The 23,046-nt window shown below is 43.7% G+C and overlaps 4 protein-coding genes and 1 long non-coding RNA gene across 8 annotated transcripts; 3 read left to right on the forward strand and 2 right to left on the reverse strand.

Moving 5' to 3' along the window:
- The first annotated feature begins 1,900 nt into the window (after window positions 1-1,900).
- On the forward strand, window positions 1,901-7,601 carry LOC135649022 (uncharacterized). Its single transcript, XM_065167118.1, has 9 exons — window positions 1,901-2,172; window positions 2,273-2,482; window positions 2,661-2,758; window positions 3,598-3,676; window positions 3,775-3,975; window positions 4,047-4,303; window positions 6,365-6,455; window positions 6,538-6,754; window positions 7,161-7,601. The coding sequence occupies exons 1-9, from the start codon at window positions 2,023-2,025 to the stop codon at window positions 7,370-7,372; spliced, it is 1,515 nt and encodes a 504-aa protein (XP_065023190.1). The 5' UTR covers window positions 1,901-2,022; the 3' UTR covers window positions 7,373-7,601.
- A 225-nt stretch (window positions 7,602-7,826) lies between these two features.
- On the reverse strand, window positions 7,827-10,450 carry LOC103981454 (lysine histidine transporter-like 8). Its single transcript, XM_065180915.1, has 5 exons — window positions 10,019-10,450; window positions 9,230-9,363; window positions 8,713-9,140; window positions 8,508-8,639; window positions 7,827-8,429 (listed from the first exon to the last, which is right to left on the reverse strand). Exons 1-5 carry the CDS (start codon window positions 10,423-10,425, stop codon window positions 7,944-7,946), a joined length of 1,587 nt encoding a protein of 528 aa, XP_065036987.1. The 5' UTR covers window positions 10,426-10,450; the 3' UTR covers window positions 7,827-7,943.
- Window positions 10,451-11,417: 967 nt separating this feature from the next.
- LOC103981455 (uncharacterized) lies at window positions 11,418-12,116 on the reverse strand. Its single transcript, XR_010501164.1, has 2 exons — window positions 11,812-12,116; window positions 11,418-11,739 (listed from the first exon to the last, which is right to left on the reverse strand). It is a non-coding gene; the product is annotated as an uncharacterized LOC103981455 (long non-coding RNA).
- Window positions 12,117-12,281: 165 nt separating this feature from the next.
- LOC135583739 (inositol 3-kinase-like) lies at window positions 12,282-21,578 on the forward strand. 4 transcript variants are annotated; one of them, XM_065167131.1, is made up of 3 exons: window positions 12,282-13,333; window positions 15,909-16,089; window positions 16,167-16,332. In XM_065167131.1, the coding sequence occupies exons 1-2, from the start codon at window positions 12,449-12,451 to the stop codon at window positions 16,086-16,088; spliced, it is 1,065 nt and encodes a 354-aa protein (XP_065023203.1). In that variant the 5' UTR covers window positions 12,282-12,448; the 3' UTR covers window position 16,089; window positions 16,167-16,332. The 4 variants fall into 4 exon arrangements, with proteins under 4 accessions (XP_065023203.1, XP_065023197.1, XP_065023208.1 ...); XM_065167125.1 differs by having other exon boundaries at window positions 15,909-16,332; XM_065167136.1 differs by lacking the exons at window positions 15,909-16,089; window positions 16,167-16,332 and adding an exon at window positions 21,226-21,578 and having other exon boundaries at window positions 12,292-13,333.
- A 127-nt stretch (window positions 21,579-21,705) lies between these two features.
- LOC103981457 (putative RING-H2 finger protein ATL69) lies at window positions 21,706-22,786 on the forward strand. Its single transcript, XM_009398187.3, has one exon. The coding sequence runs from the start codon at window positions 21,887-21,889 to the stop codon at window positions 22,508-22,510; it is 624 nt and encodes a 207-aa protein (XP_009396462.2). The 5' UTR covers window positions 21,706-21,886; the 3' UTR covers window positions 22,511-22,786.
- The last annotated feature ends 260 nt before the right edge of the window (window positions 22,787-23,046 follow it).

Here is a 23,046-nt window from a genome sequence, read left to right on the forward strand (position 1 = left end):
GCAACGTCATCTACTAGAATTCGTCGCTTTTTAGTGCTCCCAAACGAGGATAAGTCTTCTTGTTGAATTGATTTCATTAGGTTTTATTCTGTCTTGTGAAGATTCTTATCTGATAACTTTATTAAGTTAAGCATTTGAATCAGAACCATCCAAATTAACATACCAATTATGAGAGAGATATGGGCGACTAGAAAAGGCAATAAATAAAACAGGGATCCAATAATAAATTTACTACTAATAAAATACTAATATTTTACTCGTATAATATTTCAATTAAATTCTACAGTAAATTAATGAATATACTATCAATAACCTAAATGTAACCCATCTAAATTCATGATTCGTATTAACGATTAATATGATACGTTGAAGTATCTATATAAGTTTTTAGATAGAGATTTCTATCAATCATGTAATAAAAAATTATACAGTCAAATCAATTATTTAAATCTATGATTAATAAAAAATTATATATTCAAATCAATTATTTAAATCTATGATTAATCCTCGATAGAACAGTAGAGAGATTACTATCATCGGAAAAGTTTTACTCGACGCAACACAAGAGAAGCTCTAATACCATATTAAATCTAAGAATATGTTGTGAAAGAGATGAAATCATATATTCAGATCAATTACTCAAATCAGATTAATTATTCAAATTCATGATCCTTAAATCATAAATTGATTAAAGATATAATATATAAAAAATAATATAAAAAAATATCATAACATATGTACCCATGTATCTTCGATTATTACGATCAATCTTGATGATATAAAATTTATAACAAAAAAAAATATTTTTTGGCCATACATCGTGAGAGGTTTAGGTCAACATATTACATTGCAATTTTCTGCAAAGCTCGATCGACCACCTATGGCAGGAGTGGAAAGGCCTCATGTTCGTTTCTTCGTCACAAGGCCCAACAGCTCTTGCTTATTTAGTGGAACAGAACTCACTAAGAAACAGAGTGGCGCAAATTCCAGCTTCAAGTGCCCAGCAATCAGATAAGAGATCAACCCATAGATATGTATACAGAGATAGATATCTATATACAATGACTCTGAGCTCTTAGCAGTAGCAGTAGCAGTAGCAGTAGCAGTTTTGCGGGCGCACTCCAACCTATGGGCTGACGCAGTCGACGAGCATGGACACGGCAGCTTCCGTGCAAGGCAAAGGCAGCCAGGGGCGAGGCTTGATCCTGATCGCCTGGCTCAAAGGAAGCTCCTGCGGCTCACCGCCTCCCTCCATCTCCGCCTTCGGTCTCGAACTCCCTGAGAAGGCAGCACGACCCTTCTCCCGAAGCTTCGCGAGCTCGGCCGTCCACGTATCCACCAAGTTGGACATTGTGATCAGAGACTGCAGCAACGACGACGATGGCTGACAAGCGACAGTCCAAGGAGAAGAAACAACACCAAGAGGAACAACTTACGATGGAAGGATGAGGCCTAGGGAGGTTGATAAGGAGCAGCAGACGAGCTTATCCATTCCAAAACCAGGGCCTTTGGAATCCTGGAGCCGCCAGTCTATGGGAGGGAGCCCGCAGCTTCATAAGAGCCCGAGGTATATGGCATCAAAGCCATTACAGAACGAGTCTTCCTTTTGTGCATCACATCACATCCATCATCTCTCTCTCTCTCTCTCTCGCGTCTTCTGATCCTTTCAGTTTTCGGTAAATATAAAAATGTGGTTAAATTGTCTTAAAATTAGATTCAAGTAGTTGTAAACTGAAGAAAATCCCAGACCGTCGGATCTGCGGAGCCTCCTGACGACTAAGTCATGTGCTTTATCCACGTGTCTTAGCTTGGCGCGTTGGATCAGGTCAGGCACTCCTTAATCACCCTCCATCCAACGCCAAAAGATTACACGGCAGTAGGCCACCTGCACCGCCTCATGGGGAAGCAGGAGAAGAGATCGGGGGATGCAGATGGATCCTTCTCGTGAACGCCTAAGGCGGATAGGAGGTGGGTGAGAAGGGATCGGTAGCGAATCGATCGGGTAGATCTAAGCCCTACCGAATGGAGGAGGAGGTGGGTGAGAAGAGTCCTCGCAAGAATCAGGAAGACAAGCCGGAAGGGGGCGGCGGCGGAGGATGGGGCGGCTGGGGCATCTCTTCTTTCTCCATGTTCTCGGATCTACATAAGGCCGCGGAAGAGATCTCCAAAAATGTACATGATCTCTTGCTGTTTCTTATTCGATTAATTTGTCTACTGTTACATCCTAAAACGAAGTGAATTTGGTAAAAGGATTGTCCTTGTTTGGGATCAGGCAGTTGAAGTGGTCAAGAATGCGGCCAAAGGCATCACTGAACTGGAGATTGCGGATTCTGATTCTGAATCGGCTGATGAGGTTGCGAAGAAGGGACCCGAAGGGGGAGAAGTAGAAGAAAAGGAGGAGGAGGAGAGTGAGGAGGATAGGCTTCGCAAGTCCGCGCTTGATAAACTGGAGAAAGCCAGTGAGGATTCTCTGTTCGGTCAGGTGAGTCAATAAAACAGAAGATTGGAGATCCACTGCAGTGGTTTTAGGTGACTTCTTATTGGGATACATGTTTTCTTATTAACTTTTACATCTTTTAGGAACGATGAAGTCGTTGTTATATGTTGCTTCCTGTCCTTTGGTGGTGATTCCTTAACATTCTCGTTTTTGTGGCATCTAGGGTCTCAAGGTGCTCGATAGTTCAGTGGAAACTTTTGCTTCGGGAGCTTGGAGTGCATTGGGTGGTGCTTGGAAAGGGGGTTCAACTCTGGTCAGCAGGTATGCAATGTCATTTCTTTTGTATCTAGCCGTTCTGCAGTACAATTTACTACATTGAGTATGTTATATATTACGTAGTCTCCAAAGCAGAGACGCGTCTCTGTTAAAGAGATGTGATAAATATGTGGATTGTGCATTTTTAAACACCTGCCGCTCCGTAGCCCTATTGTCCCTGATTGGTCTACTGCATCAACTTCTAGAGGATCTGTACTTTGTTACAGTAATCCTGTAAAGTCTGTACATGATAGTGGACTAACCTGATTGGTGTGTCCTAATTGATACAAAGGGCCTGCATTACATGATGTACCACATTGTAAAGTTTGCCGGTACTTTTGCCCACTATTGTTTAATCCTTTGCAGTCGTTACTGTCTAAGTGTCACATTTGGATAAATTTACTTAAGTTGAAAAATTATTTTGACAGGCCTTGGTGTAACCCAATCTATTATTAACCTAGCCCTTCATTTGGAGAATGATTGACAATTGGCTTTAGGCACATCATATGCTAAGTACCAGGAATGTTGGTTATGAATTTTTATTTCATGGCTGACATTACAATTGTCAGTTGTCAAACTTCTATGTGCTTTTGATTACCTTTCATGTTCAAACCAGCTGGTTATGGCTGCAAGTTATTCGAAAATTTTTAAATGCAAAATATATTATTAGCATATATTCTGTATTAGAGCAACAGTTTCTGGATAGGTTCTGCTTTTGGAGCTAATCAGTTTTCACTAGTACCTTGTATGCTGCAATCGCTACTTTCTTAAACTGTAAAACTATATGGGTTTTATACATTGATTTTTCAGTAAATTTAACCATTTATCATCAAGCTGTCTTACAGGTTGGAACATTCTGCGGTGAGTCTAGCTGATGCCATTCAGCATGGAAACCTTCCTGGCCAAACCCCATCAATTATAGAGGTTTTTCAATTAACAGATACAGTGACATGTATCACTAGTGTTTTCTCTCTCTCTCTCTCTCTAGGTTGATCCTTTCATTCTTGTTTTTTGCAATATAGACCGGGAGGACTTTTACAACTAAGGGCATGGAAGTGCTTGAGCGGGTTGGAAAAGAAGCCATAGAGTTGCTCATTGCAGAGACTGGTCTTGAAGTTGAGAAAGATCCTGGTGAGGTCGACCCTCAAGATGATGAGGAGCAGTTTGAGGAAGTTACATTTGACAGGTGCTTTTACATTTATGGAGGTCCTGATCTGCTCGAGGTACAGTTTCTGTAGGTTTCTTACCAGCTGTGGTCGACTCTTCCTAATGTTCACTGAATATTTGGATGCAGGAATTGGAAGCATTGTCAAGCCATCATGCGTTGTTATTTAACAGGAAAAAGGCAAAACTTTTGGCAGAACAGAAATCTCTCTATGACGCTAAACTGCAACAGATCCAGCAAATCTTCAGTCTGGGCACTGATGTTGAAGAAAATGAAGTAGATTCAGATAAAGGAAAGAATATCGAGTCATTAGGTGGTGACAATGATGTTGAAATGATAAGGTTGCGTGACTCAAGTGTCAGGAGGGCTGCTGAAATTGCTTCAGGGTAATACAAACAGACTGATCAATGGATAACGTATCGACAGTCTGTTGCTAATAAATTCACTTGATATTGTTTTTTAGCTTAACTCAAATTCATGCTAGTTAACTGATTTTTTCATGTGATTGCACCTGCAAAATTGAAAATTATGGCTTACTAAAAGTAGCATGCGATTGCAGGTATCCAATCTGAATTTCGTCTGCTGACCATATCTAAACAATGATACTTAGAATACAGGCTGTAACAAGGAAATTTCATTAGGCATGGAAATGACAAGGGTGCACATTGCAGTGTCTCTTTCTGCATTCCTTCTAGTGTTGACCCTTACTGGCTATTCCCTGAAAGTCGTGTTAAGCTTTGATTCATGCGTTTGATACGCCTATTATTTTGATATTCTACATTGATAAAGATATGTGTTGACAATGGAAATATGACTGTGGTGTTAATGCACAAGAAATATTACAAAAGATTATCGGTAGAATACGTTCGTCTTTTTTCATGATTATGCATCTCGATCTGTTAGGTTCATCGTGCTTTGTTTCACACTCAATATTATGCTGCAATACTCACTGTGAAAATTGCCACATGTTGAGTTGACTGGAATGCAACTAGCAAAAAGCTTGAAAGTGCATGGTGAGTGATTCAATAATGTGCTGAGAGGTCCAGATGCTCTCACCGAGACCTTTTGCCCATAACAAAATATTTGTTCTCTCTGTTGGATGTGCATGATCAAAAGAAAACTAAAGTTAAGGGCAACCAGTAATTATGAGAAGGGACCAATGAATGCTTGAAAAGCTCAGGGACTGGGATCTTCATGGCCATGCTAGCTTCTGTTTAGTTTATTTTCACTCTGCAGAAGTTCAGCACATTAAATATGACTGTTGATTATAAGTAAAAGAAGCTTTCTCTAATGGTTGCTTTTGAACTTACTTTTAATGTGCTTACCGAATGACTTAAGATTCTTTGTTTCTTTCTCAAGAATTTCCTTCTTTGTGTGATGTCTGGTGTCACTTGTGAAGTCTGTTTTAGTTGCCTATGTATTGGCTACCCTAGCATCTCATTTTTTATTTGTTTTACAATCTCAAATGATTGTGTTGTTTGTAGTTGTTTTGTTCTTATGGCAAAGGATTTCCCCTGTTTAGGTGCATTATGTGATAGTTTCAAACATTCAACTTATGGAAGCAACTCATGAATTCCAAACTTTTTGCATCAAATTGTCAAACAAATTTCAAATGACACCATGAAAAATTATAGTATCTGACAGATATACATATTCCTATTTGTCAATTTCCTTAGATTTGATAACGCACTGTCGGCTTCGAGATTTTTCTCATAATTAAGGATATTATGGACATGATCCAATTATGTAGTTGATGTTCTTTGCTTATCTTTGATGCTCAATGTTGTTGTACCAATATACTTGCATAGGCAAGCCAGACTGATATTCATAATCTTATCTTGCTCAAGAGAGTACTACTATGTTGATTCAGACACCATATGCTATCTTTTGATGAGCTAATATAATTTCATAAACACCTTCAGAGTGGTTCATAAAGTCATTTAGGCTGGTAGTTAATTCACTCCTAATCAGTTATAGTTAGATTTGAACTTCTTTCTTTAAGCCCTTCAGATGGCAGGTAATAGTGTGGCACTGTATGTTCAATTCTAAAGGGCAAATCAGATGTTCCCAGCAAAATTTTGTTTTCAATAACTATGTGTCTTTGATTAATTTCATAATGTACCTACTTCGCTGATCTCATCTTACAAGTTACAAGCATGTACAAAGCGGACATTCTTGTCAGGGTATTTGAAGCTTGCTTCCAATTTGCTTATTTTAGCTATTTGTTTTACATTGCTGTGCTGTTAATGGAATGTTTACATTTTTGTATTGATTGTTCATTCATTGTGTATTAGCATCATCATTTCTTCATCATCATTGTTAATGGCAACCTCATTGAGCTCGAAGTAGCTATTAGCTATTATATCACATCCTGCTAATTTAAGGATTCCAGAAAGTTAAATTTGCTCGCCCTTCTTTTTTTATTATTATGGTAATTCCTTGTGCAGGTTCACATCCGCTCTCGGGGGACTCTCTGCAAATGATACAATTCAACGAGCTACTGATAGACTCGAGACAATTCACTCAGAGTGTATCCATGTACAGATAATTTGGTTAACTATATTTTCTTTAGTACTTCTGTATTGTACTAAGTTACTGATTCATTGCATTTCAAATGCAGAGACTGTCAGAACTCTGTTGTTCTGCAGTATCTCAACTTCTTTTTCTTGGAAAATCGGTCATCTCTAGTGCAAACAAAGGAAGGAGTGAAGAGATAGACGGAGATATCCCAAAGATTGATTGGCCTGAAGACCCTCTCTCAAAAGCTAAGATTATCAGATACAAGGCCAAGTCCATGTCTGCAGACATGGAAACAATTTCAAAAAGTTTTATCACAGGTGAGTGTTACAAGTATGAGTTAAATTAAGTTGTTTATTATACCCGTTGTTTGTGCTTTCTTTGAGAGAACAATCACTAGTAAAAGTCTTTTTCTGCTTATGCACTAAAACCTTAGGACAAATTGTCTTGTAAATGCTTTCAATAATGAACAAGTGCGTCGATATATTTCTCTTTCAAGGAGTTTTTTTTTTCTGGTATAAATTGCTGCTAACCATCCAGACAGAGTAATAGTTATGGAAGCAGATGCTAAGTAGCACAAATAGCATCACTAACTTGTACTCTCTTTTCATTTATTAACTTTTCTCTTCCTGCCGGAATGATCTAAATAAGGTAGCTATTTCCTTGCTCCATTTTGGATTGGAGTGGACTTTTTCTAATTAGCATTTATGGGTGTTATTTTTGTAGGAACCTCAGACATAGTAGAAGCTTTCTTGGCAACCATACAAAGTGTTTCTTCTGATAAACAAGACGGTGTCCCACGCGCTGTGGTACAGGAAAAGGCAAATGCTATTACGGACCATCTTCGAGCTGATGGAACCAGTGCTGTCGAGAAGATTCAGGATGCTGTGCAGTTCCTGGCGTATGTACTTCTCTCTACATCCATGCCAACCGTATGATATTATTCCTCACACTGGCGTATGTGGTTCTCTATTGATGTCTCTGTACATGGTTTAGTTAGCCACATTGGAGTCAGTTGGATTCCTCATACGAACTGGCTTCCAGTTGTAGATTATGCTTCTGCATGGTTTTGTCGTTCTTTAAATCTTGTTATGGTTTGTGATTGTTGCTCTAGATGATTTGTTTGAGACAAACTCATGAAGAGATATGGTCTATATATTGATCTCATATGGTGGATTATTTGGTGTCCGAAACACTCATGGATCGTTAGTTTATTGAACTTATAGCAGAATAATAATCGTGAATACTAAGTCGTCTTAAGATTATGTGGTCATTATTGTCAATTAATCGGGATTCCACATCTTCTAGGATGCAGTAAGATGGATTCTTCTTTTTCTCTCATGTGGCACAATATTTACGGATCATGTTTCTGGTCGGCGGTAGGCGAAGTGATTTCAATACATCTAACGTTTTATGCAGAATCTATCAAGCCTGACTTCATCAAAAGTAAACGTCCGACATGATAAAACACCAGAAGTTACCGCGACGAACATCCAAAGTAACTGGAGCTTAGTTAGGCTTGAAGAACTTAAGCTGGATCCCGCTGTTGATCATGCTCCAAACACCGCCTACAGAGAAAGCTAAGCTGAAAGCCATGCCGACGATGCCCAGGCTCCAGTTGAGATACCAGTCGAAGCTGAACCTTGGAGGCTGCTTCATGCGAATCCACATGAAACAAGGGTAAGCAAACGTGACCGGAAGAGAGAGTCCACCCAACAGCCCAGCGAGGCTCGAGAGGAAGGGAAGTGCCACTCCGACGAAGAAGGAGATGAGGCCGTAGAAGACTCGGAAGCCGGATCGGACCCAAATGGAGCAGGGCCGGTTGGTTCGACTCGTGTAACCCGCTTCGAAGCTGTCGAACACCGGCATGGAGTATATCTGGAAACTGGTGAGGCAGTGGAACACAACCAACAGAAATGTTGTGGCCAGAAGTCCCCTGGAGATATCACGGCTGTGAAATGCGTATAGAGCATTCAGTATTCCTCCTGCGGGCATCTGGAAGAGAGATTAATGGGTTTATACATTTCGATACTCGCCAACCTGCAGCGTGTTAAAGCCTCGATATATACTCACCAGGTTTCCATACGCCCAGAAGCCTCCGATGGCAATGGGGAAGAAGCACATGGCTATCAGCAGGTAAGCGACTTTGGCTCCTCTCCACATTGGAACATGCGCAGGATGCTTGAAGGTCGACGGCATCGTTGCCTGGAGATCACGCAACAGCAGTAAGTCCATAAACCTTTCGAAAGCAATTACGGCATCGAGGGAGTCGGACGACCTGAATCTCCAACGCAAGGTTGTGTCCTCTGAATGCATATGCTATTATGCCGAGAGCATTCGAGACCGAGTAAGCTGCAGCCCCCAAGGAAGGGGATGACAGGGGCTGATAAGAGACGGAAGGTGGCCTTTCTTGGCCAACGGAGAGTAGCCAAGCCATGCAAGTGTAAGTGATTGCTGTGAGAGCTCCGATGAGAGAGAGGCCAGCGATGGAGTTGAGATTTGGGAGCTGAGACAGGACGATGCACAGAAACGTAAACACTAGATACCATTCCACGGTCGAAAGCGGGTTCGATGAACACAGAGATCCACAGACTATCTGGAAGAAGAGCTTCAAGGTTTCCCCTCCGATCAGAATCAGTGCTGCTGCAGTCCCTGCTGATAAGTATATTGTCGGGAACAAAGCCAGCCAAACACCAAACCTTTCTCCTGAACAAAGAGATAGTTTAGTCATTAGCAGTGCAAAAGATCAGGGACAAACAATTCAGAAGGAAGAAGAAGAAGAAGAGCGGTCTCACCAAATGCAGCCTGTGCAAGTTCCACATATCGATTGTATCTTCTACCAGGTAGAGCTTCATGTAGCTTAACCAGAATCCAGAGAGTGTAAAGTTGCCAAAAGTAGGCAACGGTCAGAGCTATTATCCCCCAACTCCTGCAGTCCAAGAGATAGCTTAGAATGGCTCACCTTTGACATCAGACTATTTCTGTTCACTGTGAACTCTTCTATTAAAACAAAGCTTTCTTCTTCATGTAAGCTACAAAAAAAGATGTGCAATTTGTCATTCTTGTGGTGTTGATGAACTCACTCAACACATAATAACTCTGTCGAAGAACTCTGAGCTAAGCCTCAGATCGATGCTGAACTCTCACCAACTACTTACAAGAGCTACAGTCATGTAGGCAACTGTAGGAGGTGATCTTTGGAGTGGAATATGGCTTTATCAAAGCAGCTAAAAAGTACAAGAAATCCAATTCTATTGTATTTTTCATCCATCTCATTCAACTCGTGACGACTTTAAGCTGATGACAGCACGCAATCAGACCCATCACATCTATCCCACAGTAAAATTAGGCATCGTTCGCCATCTACCATGGAGCATCAATTTACCGGGTGGACTTCTCTTGCTCATGCACAAAATGTGTTGAACCGATCTACCGCTTCTCACCATGCATGCCTAAGGCCATGTGATGTATGGAAGTATCATGTTGTGTTCAGCAGCAGAGAAGCCTGATGATGGAAGTAGGAAAGAAATGGAAAGCATTAAGCGGATGGAGAAGAGAAGAGGGGGGGAGGGAGAGAAGGTGACCATCCGAGGAAGGCGAAGGCGACGGGGAGGAGGAGCGCCTGGAAGCCGATGCCGGCGTTGAGGTTGTGGAATGCGGCGTAGTGGGCGTTGCCGTGGCGGGACTCGGTGATGGGGAGCCATGCGTCCTGGGGGTTGAGCTTCGTCAGGTGGCCCACCTCCTCCAAGTAGCCCCGTAGATTCACCAGCACGCGCTTCATCGGCGTCCCCAACGCCGAAGACATCGACGGGCTCAGGAACCGCGGCGATGCCGTGCCCGACTTGGCCGAGACGGGCTCCCCTTCGCCACCGCGCGACCGCTGGCCCGTCGGGGTCACCGCCTCCGGCGTGGAGGCCCCCCGAGGGCTCGCCGGGATCGAGACCAGCTCCGGCTCCAGCCCCTGCGACGTCCCCATTCCCCTTTCCTCCATTTGTCTCAGAACGAAAGAAAGAGCGGTGTGAGAAGAGAGCAGAACGCGGGTAAAGGTTAATAAAGGTATTCTTATTTCTAATACGAAATGACCAAATCGTCCTTCTATGAGATGGGTGATATGTTACGTGCATATAATAACCGTACGTACATTTTAGTTCAGGTCATGTCAACTCTGGTCTGAAGTAGCATTCATTAGAATCAACGTGACATGTTTTTGATCAGCTTAAGATCTGATTCGGTCAATTCAACCCAAAGTATCAGTTATTTAAACTCGATTTGGTAGTACAGAATTCTTTAAGCTAATTGTGGTTTCATTCGTGCACCCATCCATTAGGACGACAGCCATTGGCCAATTCTTTACGTCGCAGAGTTGACTTGGTGGACACAGAATCTGAGAGGAGATCTGACATCACGCAACCTGCTTTAATGGTCAATTCTATTTATGATTATTAATAATAGAATGAGAATAGATAATACACCCGTTAATAGCATATTAATGCATAACAATTCTGTAAGAGGATGTATACTTGATGGTGAATGGTTTGTATCCCGATGTCGTCGAGGCACATTTAGATCGAGTTGGTGCATCAGACATGCTGGCTATAATTTAGACCCATGGAGTTATCGACAAGTTGCATGGACAAACAGCCGGCCAAACAGGGAAATGCTAGTAGTAGATATGGTCCTGACCGAGATGAAGCTCCAAACAATTAAGTGTGAAGGCAATAATGCGTGTACAATTTTTCAAGTAGATGACATGATTTATTTATTCGGGTTTTAAATGTGCAAGATACGGAATTTTGTCTGCATAGCAAGAGAGCTCCTAAGAAACTTCCTAAGGGGTGGTTAAGGCATGGAGTAAATATTGTGCAATAGTTACAATAGATTTTTGAGTATTTAACATTGGCGGCTTAGATTCCAAACCGAACCAATTGTGTTCACTTCTGAGCTCGCCGTCAGGTTTCTGTATGATGATTTAGATCAAAGGTGTACCCAATAAAATTTCTCTAATATTTAAATTAGTAAAGATTTAGAAAGTTCAATCAAATATTGAGTTCAGCAAGTGATAATTAAGCCTATGTGAATTAAGAATACACCATATTTTTCACCATGAAGAAAAGTTCAAGCAGACGAGGGTGGATGATTCACTGCAGGACCCAAGTGCCGCAGGTCTCGTTCACTTCCCTTGAAAGACGAAGAGCCAAAATGGCAATTAAGTTACCACGACGAGTACTTCCCACCATCGACGCTGCGCTGCCCAGCTTCCGTGAACGCGTCGTCCTGAGCGCACAGGATGTAGATTTGCTCCACCCTGGAAAAGGGTGGCCACTGTGAGATCCTTTGGGGCATTCATGCAAACACATGTTGGACAAGGATTACGTACGTATTGCGGAGCACGCAGACACGGATGTACACATCCCTGGAACGGACGACGCTGGTAAGGCTTCGACGAATCCATTCAAGGTTGTGGCGGCAGGTCCTCTCTGCGCGAATGAGATGCTTATATCGCCTCCCAAACTCGAAGAAGACCTGTAATTGTGGGATCCAATTTCCACTGAAACAACCGACCACGTCGAGCACATTCATCCGCCGGTGGTCGGGCAATCCATTCGACCAGTGATGGAGGAGTCGTGTCATTACTCCTTCCCACGTAGACACCTCGACGGACCGACGTTATTAATTGCATATGGAGGCGTGGGCCCGCTAGGGGTAATTGTAAATGGGCCAAACATTGACGGGAGAACGTTGGGGCTCACCAACATTGACGGCAAAGGCCGACTCGTGGGTCGATCCACATGTTTGGCACCGCCTCATTCGAACGGACGAGTGAGCCGCATCTGTCAACCTTCTTCTATCTTTGCGCGGTGCGCGTGTCGTGATTCTTCTCCTCTTTAGAGAAACCGACGGCCGACGATGGTCCCTCGTAATGGAGGATCGCCACCTCCTCCAGTCTCGGCACCGCCGCTGCAGACCCCAACGAGACCAGCCCGAGTAGCCGCAGCCGCCAGCTGTGGTCCGCGATGGTGCGTGAGGAGGGGGCGGACGGGGAGCTGCATCAGCACAGGTGCCTGGGCGGCCTAGTCGTCGGCAGCTACTGCCACGACGTCCTCTTTCGCGACGGCGTCCCCGTCGGCGAGACCCTCGGCGGCGCCGCCGCCTTTGTCTCCAACGTCCTCGACGGCCTCACCCCATCCCCTCCTCTCTACGTCGCCAAGGTCGGCGCCGACTTCGCCTACGCCGCCTCCCACTTGCCCCTCCTCGCCGCCCCCTCCGCACCCACCACCCTCTTTCACGCCCACTTTCCACCCGCCTCCGCCGTCGGAAGGTACCACGGAGATCGTGTTCTTCGGCGTCTCCGAACGTGCGACCCGATCTACGCCTCCGACCTCCCCGACGACGCCCGGTTCGACTTCGGCCTTGCGGTCGGCGTCGCGGGGGAGATCCTTCCAGAGACCCTCGCCCGCATGATCGACCTCTGCCGTGTCGTCCTCGTCGACGCCCAGGGGATGATCCGGTCCTTCGACCCGATCGATGGCACCGTCGGGCTCCTGCCGCTCAGGAGCTCCGGATTCTTCCACCTCCTCCCGCGAATTGGGTTCCTCAAAGCCTCCGCGGAGGAGGCGCCCTTCGTGGACGTCGAGGAGGCGCGGAAGTGGTGCTGCGTCATCGTGACCCATGGGAAGGACGGGTGCCGAGTCTACTGGAAGGACGGGGAGCTTCGCGTATCCCCGTTCCTAGCAGAGGAGGTCGATCCCACGGGCGCAGGTGATGGTTTCTTGGGTGGGTTTGTCGCTGGGTTGATTTGGGGGCTGGCGGTGTCGGATGCGGCGCTCCTAGGGAACTTTTTTGGTTCGCTCACTGTTACGCAGATTGGGGTTCCCAAATTTGACCAGAGGATGTTGCAGGTTTGTCTTCTCGCCCTTTTTCTGATTCTTGATTGTTCATTAGAACTATATGTCCCTTGCGTACTTTTCTAGGTTACTTCTTCCTCTGCAAGCTGCTGGCTTTGAAGTGCTTATACCGTGTATCATTACTTGGTGGATTCAGATTGAAAGTCCAGTTTTACTAATCTTGTCTCAACGTTAATAATATATGAAGCAGATGGTGGGTAATCAGATAAATTAGAGACAATGTAGTGTGTTTCCTTGAAGAACAAGCATAGAAGGTGCAACGAAGGTCATAAATTGCTTTTGATCATTTTGGATTTCATCTTTCTCTCAGTATTTAGACTATAGATGCTACCCATCTATCTTATTTACGTTTAGGATAGTTTTTGCAGTTGTTGGTTCTTGGTAGGTCCATTGGAATGACTTTGGTACATAATATCAAAATGGCTACCTTTTATGGCAAGGTTGAATCTTGAAATGACTTTGGTACATAACTTCTACATGACTTCAAGATGGACACTTTTAAAGCATGTCCTAATCGTTGTATGGAGAGTTGATTTGCACTTTGCTTGGTGAAAACTAAGCATTCAGAATGCACCCAATTCATCTCTTAAGCTGAATAACAGATATTAAGATTACTTTGTAAGTTCTGTATCCAAACCTGTTAAATGCTTGCATAACAGAAATTGAATAATCGTGTTTCCTATCAAATTTCACAAAGTGCAAGACCGGAATGATTTACCTTAATGTAGAGTCTTAGATTCTAGATGTGAATTTGACAAATTTAAGGCATATTATGGTGATCATAACAATTTCCAAATATATTATATGTTTACAGGAGTTGAGAATTGCTGGGAAAATCGGGATTGTGAAGATTATAAAAGGAATAAGTTAATAGATCAACCTACAGGCCACAACCATCAGGTTGCAATAAATCAATCCAAACAGAGCAACTGTTTGATCAATCAGCTTGGTTATCATGTTTAAGATTGTAATCATACACTGATTGGTAATTCATCACTTCATATGTTATTATCATATGATTTTCATCATTTCAAGAGCCATTGGATTAGTGGTCACTTTTGTTCCCTAATTTCTTCCATCCCATGGCCATTCTTGCAAAAGAATTTGCGGTATTAATTGGCATACTTTTGTGAATGTAGAGTCCTTACAGGTGCTGGTATCCCTTGACTGTACATCTTTGGCTCTATTCATAAGTCATCAGTTGTGAGAGCGATTCTTAAGTTTGAGTGATTTTTCATAGCGTTAAGATCTTTACCCTAGAACATGCCAAGTTTGCTTTAGATATTGTATGGAAGGTCTATTCTATACTGATGGAGTGCCAGAGGACTATAGCGGTGTCGATGTTTAAACTTCATAGGTTCACCTGTGAATAAAATTTGGTTGGGTGGTTTGATATCCTTATGAAGAGGCATTAAGAAGTCATGTAGGGCATGCATATCAAAGCACTATAAACACTATTGTTTCTTTGGTCTCTCTCTCTCTCTCTCTCTCTCTCTCTCTCTGGTCTATAAACACTATTGTTTGATATCCTTGACTATTTTCTCACTTGAATATCAATTTATGCTTTTAGGTTGGTCTGTTTATTGTTGCTCCAATTATAAATGTTGTGTGTTGTGATATGAAATTATCTTGATCATTCTTTTTTCTCCTTTATTTTGTTTACTTGAATTTGTGCTGCTTAGCTTGTTAATTTATGTTGCTAGAGTTGAGTTGTATGGCTAAACCTGCATTGTTTTTATTCAATCTAATCCCCTGCTCCCTCTTAGGTTCTTCTAACCTGACCAACTATAAAATGTTTGAGGCTGTTGTCTCATAGTAGATGTCGTTCTTTTATAGTTATCCTCCATTTTTTTAGGCCTTTGCATATTGTAAGCTTTTCTTATCTCAAATATATTCTAAATGATATTAGTAAAAGATGTGGGACTTTTGAGATGTCTTTCAGAAATTGAGATTTATATGTCACTAATTTCATGTTCCAGAATTTGACATTTTATACTCTCTAACTGAAAAAGAAAATGTTAGTTGGTGTTCTTCGTGATGATTGAAGTAATGAATGTGTCGTTATGGGATATATAAAAGAACTAAGGTGTTCTTTTTTCAGTATTTGTGTTAGTGAAATGCCAAGCATTTGTAGATGCAGACATTTGTTCAAGCGATACAACACCTTGACATATGCAACTTTGTTTGTGAACTTAGTTAATTTTGTTAGTCATTCTTCGATGAGCAATGTTGGATCTAGATCTACTAGACAGATAGTCAACAAACTTATGTGCACCTGTTGCAGAAAATGTTTGGTTATATGACCTGATTATGGAGTTGTTTCTTCAGATATTATGGTTCCGTGTAAACCAATTTTTTTTTACAATCATTTGAAGCTTGATCTAATATGCTAAATGCTCTCTCGATTTAAATTTCAGTATGAATCAGACATCTGACTGACTTTTACTATTTTAAGCAAAGTCAACTAGCGTTTGGTCTTCTTATCATTGTCATCGTCATTGATTCAAGATAATTATGTATTTTTTTAGTTTTTGTTACAAAGCCTTTTTCTCATTTGTTTTTGTCACAGCATGTCAAAGAAGAATTAAAGAGAAGGGCAAATGAGTGTGATGGATCATGTAGAAGTAGTATTTCATTGGATTTCCAGAAGTCAGCTATGCATGAAGCCTTCCGAGAATCCCTTACTGAAGTGGCCAAACTAACATGCACCAGCAACCCAACTTGCTTGCCTACTGATCATTACAAATAATGTCAGTAAATGTTTAATCTTCAACTTCTAGAGGCTGTCGATCAAACAGTATGTTAACTTATTAATAATTTGAAGCAGATCTAAAGGAAAGTGATGCACATGCTTTAGAGACCTGGAGATGTCTTGAAACTGAAACGGAAAAACCAGAGTTCAAGATGCCCTAATTGTCACTGCGTAAGCAATTTCACTTGGCTATTCACTGATTGCAGGAGAAGTAATACTTATCTTGAATTTGTCCCTCCCATCAATTTCTTCCTTTTATTTTTTTTTTCTTCTTTTGTCAAGAATTTTGTTGTCATTTCTATGGCATCAGTTATCTACTCCCCATGTGGCTCCAGGTATATAGCTCCGTGAAGCTACAAAACTCATTAGGCATTAGTTATATTCCGTATTGTCACGGACTTAGCTGGTTTTGTCTTAATCGTGCGGCACCCTTGCGTGTTCATCCGTAAAGGTCAGCCTCCCCGAAGCCTCCTATGTCCCTTAGGACCCACAAAATAGAGAACGGGTTAGAGAAAACGTCTCATTCGGGATCCACAAGCAAACATCTTCGAAAACACTTCATAGACAATGTAAATTACAAACAGATTTTACAAGCTCTGAACAATTGCACAACAAAGGGTAAAATGGTCTATTATAGACCGAACTAAAATGAGACTATTAAGCCTTCGGTTGTCCCTCTACATGTTAGTCAAAGTATGAACATACCAATAGACACGGACATACATAAGCATTACATCAAACATCCTGTTTAGAAGTTTGTCTGTGACATTCTCCCCCACTTATTCCTTCGACGTGCTCGTCGAAGCCTTTGTCGTCACTGCAACTCCTCGCCTTTGTTGAGTCTTCAATCTTCTGCTCCAGTTGCAATGCGTCTCTTGGCTCCCAACTGCTCTTCGCTGCTGTTTTTGAGTAGTCGAACCTTTGATCCGCCATGTTGCTTCAACTCGCCAATGACTCTGACTCTGGTGTGGGGTTGGCTGAGTTGTGTTGATCCCTGTTGATTTCTGTTGATCCCTGTTGATTTCTGTGGATCCTCCAGATGAAGGAAAAGACCATCCTTACTGTGCCAGTCTCTCAAATGCCTCATGCTGTTTAAACTGGGTGGATGCTTGTTGGAGCTTTTAACGAGCATTGTCTCGCAAACTTCTGAAGTTTTGGGTCCTTCCTCAACAAAATTTACCCATTGACTCTTCTTTCACTTAGTTGTCGCTTCCAAGTAGGTTCGCATCACTCCCGCTTTCGATTGGCATTTCGTTGGGAAATGAAGCGGACAATCTACTCTCAGTAGTACTACTGATCATCGTTGGTGAGGATTTGATAACTATTGTCTTCCATTATCTTCGAAGAGTCTTTGAACTTGTGCAGAGCTCCTCTGCTGGATAGATAAGAGAATTGGGGTACTCGGTTTCTCCCATTCTCTTAAGGATTGAGAAGGCAAAGGTTACTTGACTTCGCCCGCCTCCTCGAGGTTGTACTCCATGCATCGAGCTGGTTACTGGCCTTCGCCAGCTCTTTACTCACACTTCTGAAGCACTTGAAGTGTTTACACTCCTTGTGTTGAGTTAGCTACTGTGATTCACCTTCTCAATGCCATCGAACTTCTGGAATGCAGGAAGTTTTCACCCCAACTTGGAGTAATTCTCTAATAGATTTGGTCGTCTCTAGGATTGTACCGTCTTCTCCATCAACCCTGTCGCCTACTCCCTTGAGTAGCAAAGGTACAACACCGCGTACTGCCTGCTTCGTTCCTTGGTCGTGCACTCTTGCATGACCCGAAGTCCTTCACTTTTGGCTATCTTGATGAGAAGCTCGTTGACATCGGTCTTACGAAGTTCCTTGGCCTCTGCCCTTCAGCCTTGTCTCGGTACTTGGAGATTTGCCTCTGCATGCTCCGCCTCCTCGACCCCTTTTACGACCATGCGCTCTCCCTCCATGAGAGCAAGGGATCAATGCCTTTCACGGAAGTCCCGCCTCTGCGGTACCATAGCGCTGCCATGCCCATGACCCTACTATCCGTCGCCTCGCATTTGCATCCCTTTTCTTCACGATCAGTAGATATGTCTCCGTGGCGCTCCTCTGAGTCCACCTTCATTCTAACTGATGCTTGATTTTGGGTAGCTAAGTCTCTCTGGACTCATCGTTGCTTCCTTGCCCTTTTCGACCCCCTACTTCAACACCTCTGTGTTATCCAAGCAGCTCCCTTTAGTCAATGGAAAGACAGACTGCAACTCTCTTGCATGGCCTCTGTCATCACATTGTAGGGTTTGCACCGATTCTGTTCTCCTTAGCTTCCTTGGTAGCAACGTTCGCTTACTCGACCTTGTCCTCTAACTTGTCAGGCACCCTTAAGCGAATATGAGCTCTGGAGCAATCCAATTCTCTAGCTGCTTCAATCATACCTCTGTATGATCAAGTCTCTCCCATGGGACTCACTAGTACTTGCATTCGAACTTTACCCTTGGTGGAACACATCCCCCATATGTTGATGACCAAGGCTTTCATCCGATGCAAAAATCGATGCACGCACGGAAGATCCACATCTGCGGTACCATGGCCTTCACTCCTTGAATCCATAGCCATTCTTGCCATCGTGTTTGTTTACCGAAGTGGAACTTCCAATAGCTCCCGATCATGCCTCCGTATGATCTAGTCCCTCACGGGACTCATTCATGTGTATCGCATAGTCATTCACGGGACTCCGTATGATCTAGTCCCTCACGGGACTCATTCATGTGTATCGCATTGCCATGAACTGTTTCACCACGATCCGCTGCACCATGTCGCCTCCTAGTGATATCTCCATTGCATTCTGATCCTTGTGGGATGAACTCGAATTATGGTCCCTCCATGTGTGACCTCTGCCAATACATCGCAGGGTCTCTTCCACCTTCGATTTTGTTCGCTCCTTTGGCAATCGACCTTCATCCACTCACTCTTGGGTCACACCTAGATGAAGCACCGCTCTAGGACAGTCCGTCGCCTAGTAGCTCCCGAAGTCCCCCGACTTCGCTGCAATTAGTGCACCATTGTCTGGATCCTGGGCCTCTGCCCCTACCAACACAATCTTCGTTGCACACCGTTTCCTTCATGGCAACTTGAATGACAACACTATGGCATATTCTTCAAGAGTGCCCGCTTCTGCGTCCTCTTGCCCCGTGCTAAGGCCTTCCGAACCCAACTTCGCCTCCGCAAATTGAGTCGCCTTAGTTCCTCCATCACATGCTTTTCCGAGATAAGGTGCATGTGCCTAGAAGCTCCCTTCGTCTTTGGCACAATGCAAGATGAGTCCGCTCCGTCAGAATGAATGACCCATGGAACAACATGATCCTACTCTTGCCTCTACAAGAGTTCATGTCCTTGACCTTTATCCAAGGAAATCACTATGCCTCTGCTCCATGTTCCATCTTCTATGCTGGCTCCCTTCATGCGGCTTGGGTACATTGCCAAGTTACACCCAAGTTGCTCCGCTCCTCGTTTTTGCATTGAGTTGATGGTGGCTCTCGCGCCCACCATTCCACGGGTCAGCCCTCCCTTGAGTCCGATCTCCATAACGACTCCAAGTGTGCCTTCATTTAAGTTGCTTTGGGTCGCTCCCCCACTTGATCTCGCAATGCATCCACCAATGCATTCTCTCAAGCGAGATCATGCGACGACTCCTCGTCGCTTGCTCAGTCCATTGAGCTTCGTGGAGTTGTTGTTTGTTGAGGTACTCCTCAACATGTGAGGTCCGTCCCATATGATTCTCCCTCTGGAGAGCCAAGACTTATCCCTCCTGGATAACTGTCCCATTGGAGCAACATCTCTCTTCGTTTCGAAAACCACCATCTTGTTCTGCCTCCTACAAACGCACTTGCTAGATTGCGACTCCACGGCAATACAACCCCCGCTACACCACTCAAGGCCTAGCAACATGTTGAACTCGTTGCACACTTCAGCCTCCTACGGACGTATCCTTCACATGCCGAAGAGAAAGTTTCAATGCTCCATGGCGCCGAGTTTCGGTCGCCTTGGGATGGCCGCGAACATTCCATCGTCCGCATACAAGCCCATGCATGAGTACCGAATTCTTTGAGTTAGCAATTCCTCTCATCTCTATGAGTTTTGCACAACTCTTTCGATCGCTGAGCAACTCATTCCACCTTGCATAGTCTCATCCTTTACCAAACGCCTCGCTTGCCTTGAGTACCATCAAGTATGGTTGTCAACGTTGAGCCGTAGCTCAAACTCAACCATCCCAACCTTTGTGCGCTCCGCATTCTTCCAGGCTTGCCTGTTCTCGTGGTGCCTCTTGCGCGAAGGGTTGGTCATTCCTCTGAATGCCAATCTCATATGCCCGCTCCTCCGAGCGACTCATTTTCCCTACATCTCCATGCCCGTTTTCCCCCAAACGGTCGTGCGTGTGCTGACTGCCCTCAACGCAGCCCCACTAGGTCCCCCACATTTGCATGCTAAGTGTTTCTATGAGTGCTTGTCCCGCTCTGATACCATCTGTCACGGACTTAGCTGGTTTTGCCTAAGTTGTGCGGCACCCTTACGTGTCCGTCCGCAAAGGTCAGCCTCCCCGAAGCCTCTCATGTCCCTTAGGACCCACAAAAGAGAAAACGGGTTAGAGAAAACGCCTCATTCGGGATCCACAAGCAAATATCTCCGAAAACACTTCATAGACAATGCAAATTACAAACAGACTTTACAAGCTTTGAACAGTTGCACAACAAAAGGTAAAATGGTCAATTATAGACCGAACTAAAATGAGACTATTAAGCATTCGGCTGTCCCTCTACATGCTAGTCAAAGTATGAACATACCAATAGACACGGACATACATAAGCATTACATCAAACATCCTGTTTAGAAATTTGTCCGTGACAGTATATTCTAACCTTTTGTCATTGCTTTCTAAACTATACCTTCCGAGAGGCTTTAGTACACAATACAAGAGACTTCCAAGTTTTAGATTTGATACTATCCGGGCATAGTTTTCATTAATGTCTTAAGTTGGTGTCCCCAATTTTTTTCGGTGTGATATGGTCTTCCATCATCTGAACTTAAAAAATTGTGCTTTTGGTTCAAGACATTCTTTATGCAAACATCATGGCAGGAGGACAATTAGTACACTTGGTTTAACTTGGACCAGGCTATTACTTCTCCAAAGCCTCGTGGAACATGCATCTGGAAAATTCACAGATCGAGAACTGGGCATGCAGATGACGGTGCTTGTGATCCTTTTCTTTTGAAGTTGGTGGGGAGTGGTTTCTTCCCATGACTCGTCAAAGTTAACATCTTTGTGCAGATTCAACTGTTTTCCAAATTTTCAGATATATCCACCAAATTTAAATGCTTGTTATTTGATTTGCTCCGTAGATCGAGTCAATTTGACTCGTTTGATAATACTTTAGTATGACATATGGCAATGTCAAATTACTGTACTCCTGAGGACTGGTTAAGCTTGTGAAGAAAGAAAACCAATTGCTCTTTCTTTTCCTTCAACTACTCATGAATTGCCTTTACGATGCTTGTTTTCAAGTAAATGTTTGTGTGGATGACAATTGTAGATTTAGAAAAGTTTTCTCCTTCAAGTGAAATTCTTCCTTCTGTTCATTTGACTTTTGTGAAGTCAAAGTCAAAGTTCTTGAGCAGAGGCGTAATTCCATGGGAGGGAGGGAGGAAGCAGAGAGAGTAACAGATGGGTCCACAAACACAAGATAACCGTTGACTTGTGGAGTTTCCAGCGGATAACCGGTGGTTGTGTGCTTCTCCACGACTCTTCACATCTTGTTTACTGCTGCGTCTGCGTCATGTTGTTTTCCTTTGACCACAAGAAATCTAGCTTGGAGTTTTTTAGCCTACTTTTTCGCGAGACGATGCCGCGGTGTTGCCAGTGTTCCCCTTCTTCACCAAACTCGATGAGTGGCAGCGGCGTCAACGGCTCGAGCTTCCTCCCGCCCGATGACAACTCCAACGGGCGGCCGGCTGGGTTGGCCTACGGCCTCCCCGCCTCGGTGGGGATCCTGATGGTGATCACCGCCGCCCTTCTTGCGTCCTATCTGTGCACCCGAGCAAGAACCACGGCCGCGAACCGGCGGTCCGGCGACGTTGCAGCGACGCCCACTGACCTCGAGGCCGGCATCGACGAGGCGACCCTGACGAGCTACCCGAAGGTCACGTACTCGCAGGCTAAGCTGGAGGAGAAGGGCACCACCACCGCGGCGTGCTGCTCCATATGCCTGAGCGACTACGAGGACGCTGACGTGCTGCGACTGTTGCCGGACTGCGGGCACCTCTTCCACCTCGACTGCGTCGACCCGTGGCTGAGGGCGCACCGGTCGTGCCCCAACTGCCGCTCGTCGCCGGCCCCCAGCTCCATGCCCACGCCTCTCTCGGAGGTGGTGCCATTGGCACGGGCGAGACAGTCGCAGTGAACGTGATCGTACATAACACGCCTCAAATGTGTCGTCCGGTGTCTTCGGTGAATCAAATGATCGGTATATGCTGGAGAAAGAATTCCTTCTTGCATCATTCAGCCAACCGGATCATTACTCGATCCATACTTGCATAGTCTTTGAAGAACACCAGTTCAAATTTAGGAGGTTCTCCGAAGCTTTTTGGCTGATACTTCTTGTATGCATACCAGCTCAAAAACCTGCTGTTTTGATTTTTTCTTCGCAAATAAATACGAAAAAAAATAAATTTTGTTAATATTTTTAAATAGTCAAAGGAATATATGTAGTTACTCAGCATCTATCTTTTATTCTTATATTTATTTTTATGACCAAGTTTTTGAAAAAACCCTTACTTTTTAAAATTTTTAACATAGTGCCCTTTGAAAATTTTATAAAAGATAAAAAGATCATTTTATCTTTTTTTCGTCTGACCCATGGTAGCATAAGAGTTACCTCTACTAATCTCACTAGCTTTATCATTACATGTCTCGCTTACTACCCATATATGAGACAAT

This window comes from Musa acuminata, chromosome BXJ1-4 (assembly GCF_036884655.1).
Source record: "Musa acuminata AAA Group cultivar baxijiao chromosome BXJ1-4, Cavendish_Baxijiao_AAA, whole genome shotgun sequence".
NCBI lineage: Eukaryota > Viridiplantae > Streptophyta > Magnoliopsida > Zingiberales > Musaceae > Musa > Musa acuminata.

What these genes read in the sequence shown, in the direction of transcription:
- LOC135583739 (XM_065167125.1), top strand. Translation starts at nt 12,449, where the DNA reads ATGGTGCGTGAGGAGGGGGCGGACGGGGAGCTGCATCAGCACAGGTGC. An exon ending in TTGACCAGAGGATGTTGCAG is followed by an intron (nt 13,334 to 15,908) that starts GTTTGTCTTCTC and finishes TTTTTGTCACAG; the next exon opens with CATGTCAAAGAAGAATTAAA.
- LOC135649022 (XM_065167118.1), top strand. Translation starts at nt 2,023, where the DNA reads ATGGAGGAGGAGGTGGGTGAGAAGAGTCCTCGCAAGAATCAGGAAGAC. An exon ending in GGTTCAACTCTGGTCAGCAG is followed by an intron (nt 2,759 to 3,597) that starts GTATGCAATGTC and finishes GCTGTCTTACAG; the next exon opens with GTTGGAACATTCTGCGGTGA. An exon ending in GAGGTCCTGATCTGCTCGAG is followed by an intron (nt 3,976 to 4,046) that starts GTACAGTTTCTG and finishes ATTTGGATGCAG; the next exon opens with GAATTGGAAGCATTGTCAAG.
- LOC103981454 (XM_065180915.1), bottom strand. Translation starts at nt 10,425, where the DNA reads ATGGAGGAAAGGGGAATGGGGACGTCGCAGGGGCTGGAGCCGGAGCTG. An exon ending in ACTTGCACAGGCTGCATTTG is followed by an intron (nt 9,141 to 9,229) that starts GTGAGACCGCTC and finishes CTCTTTGTTCAG; the next exon opens with GAGAAAGGTTTGGTGTTTGG. An exon ending in ACCTTGCGTTGGAGATTCAG is followed by an intron (nt 8,640 to 8,712) that starts GTCGTCCGACTC and finishes CGTGATCTCCAG; the next exon opens with GCAACGATGCCGTCGACCTT.
- LOC103981457 (XM_009398187.3), top strand. Translation starts at nt 21,887, where the DNA reads ATGTTGTTTTCCTTTGACCACAAGAAATCTAGCTTGGAGTTTTTTAGC.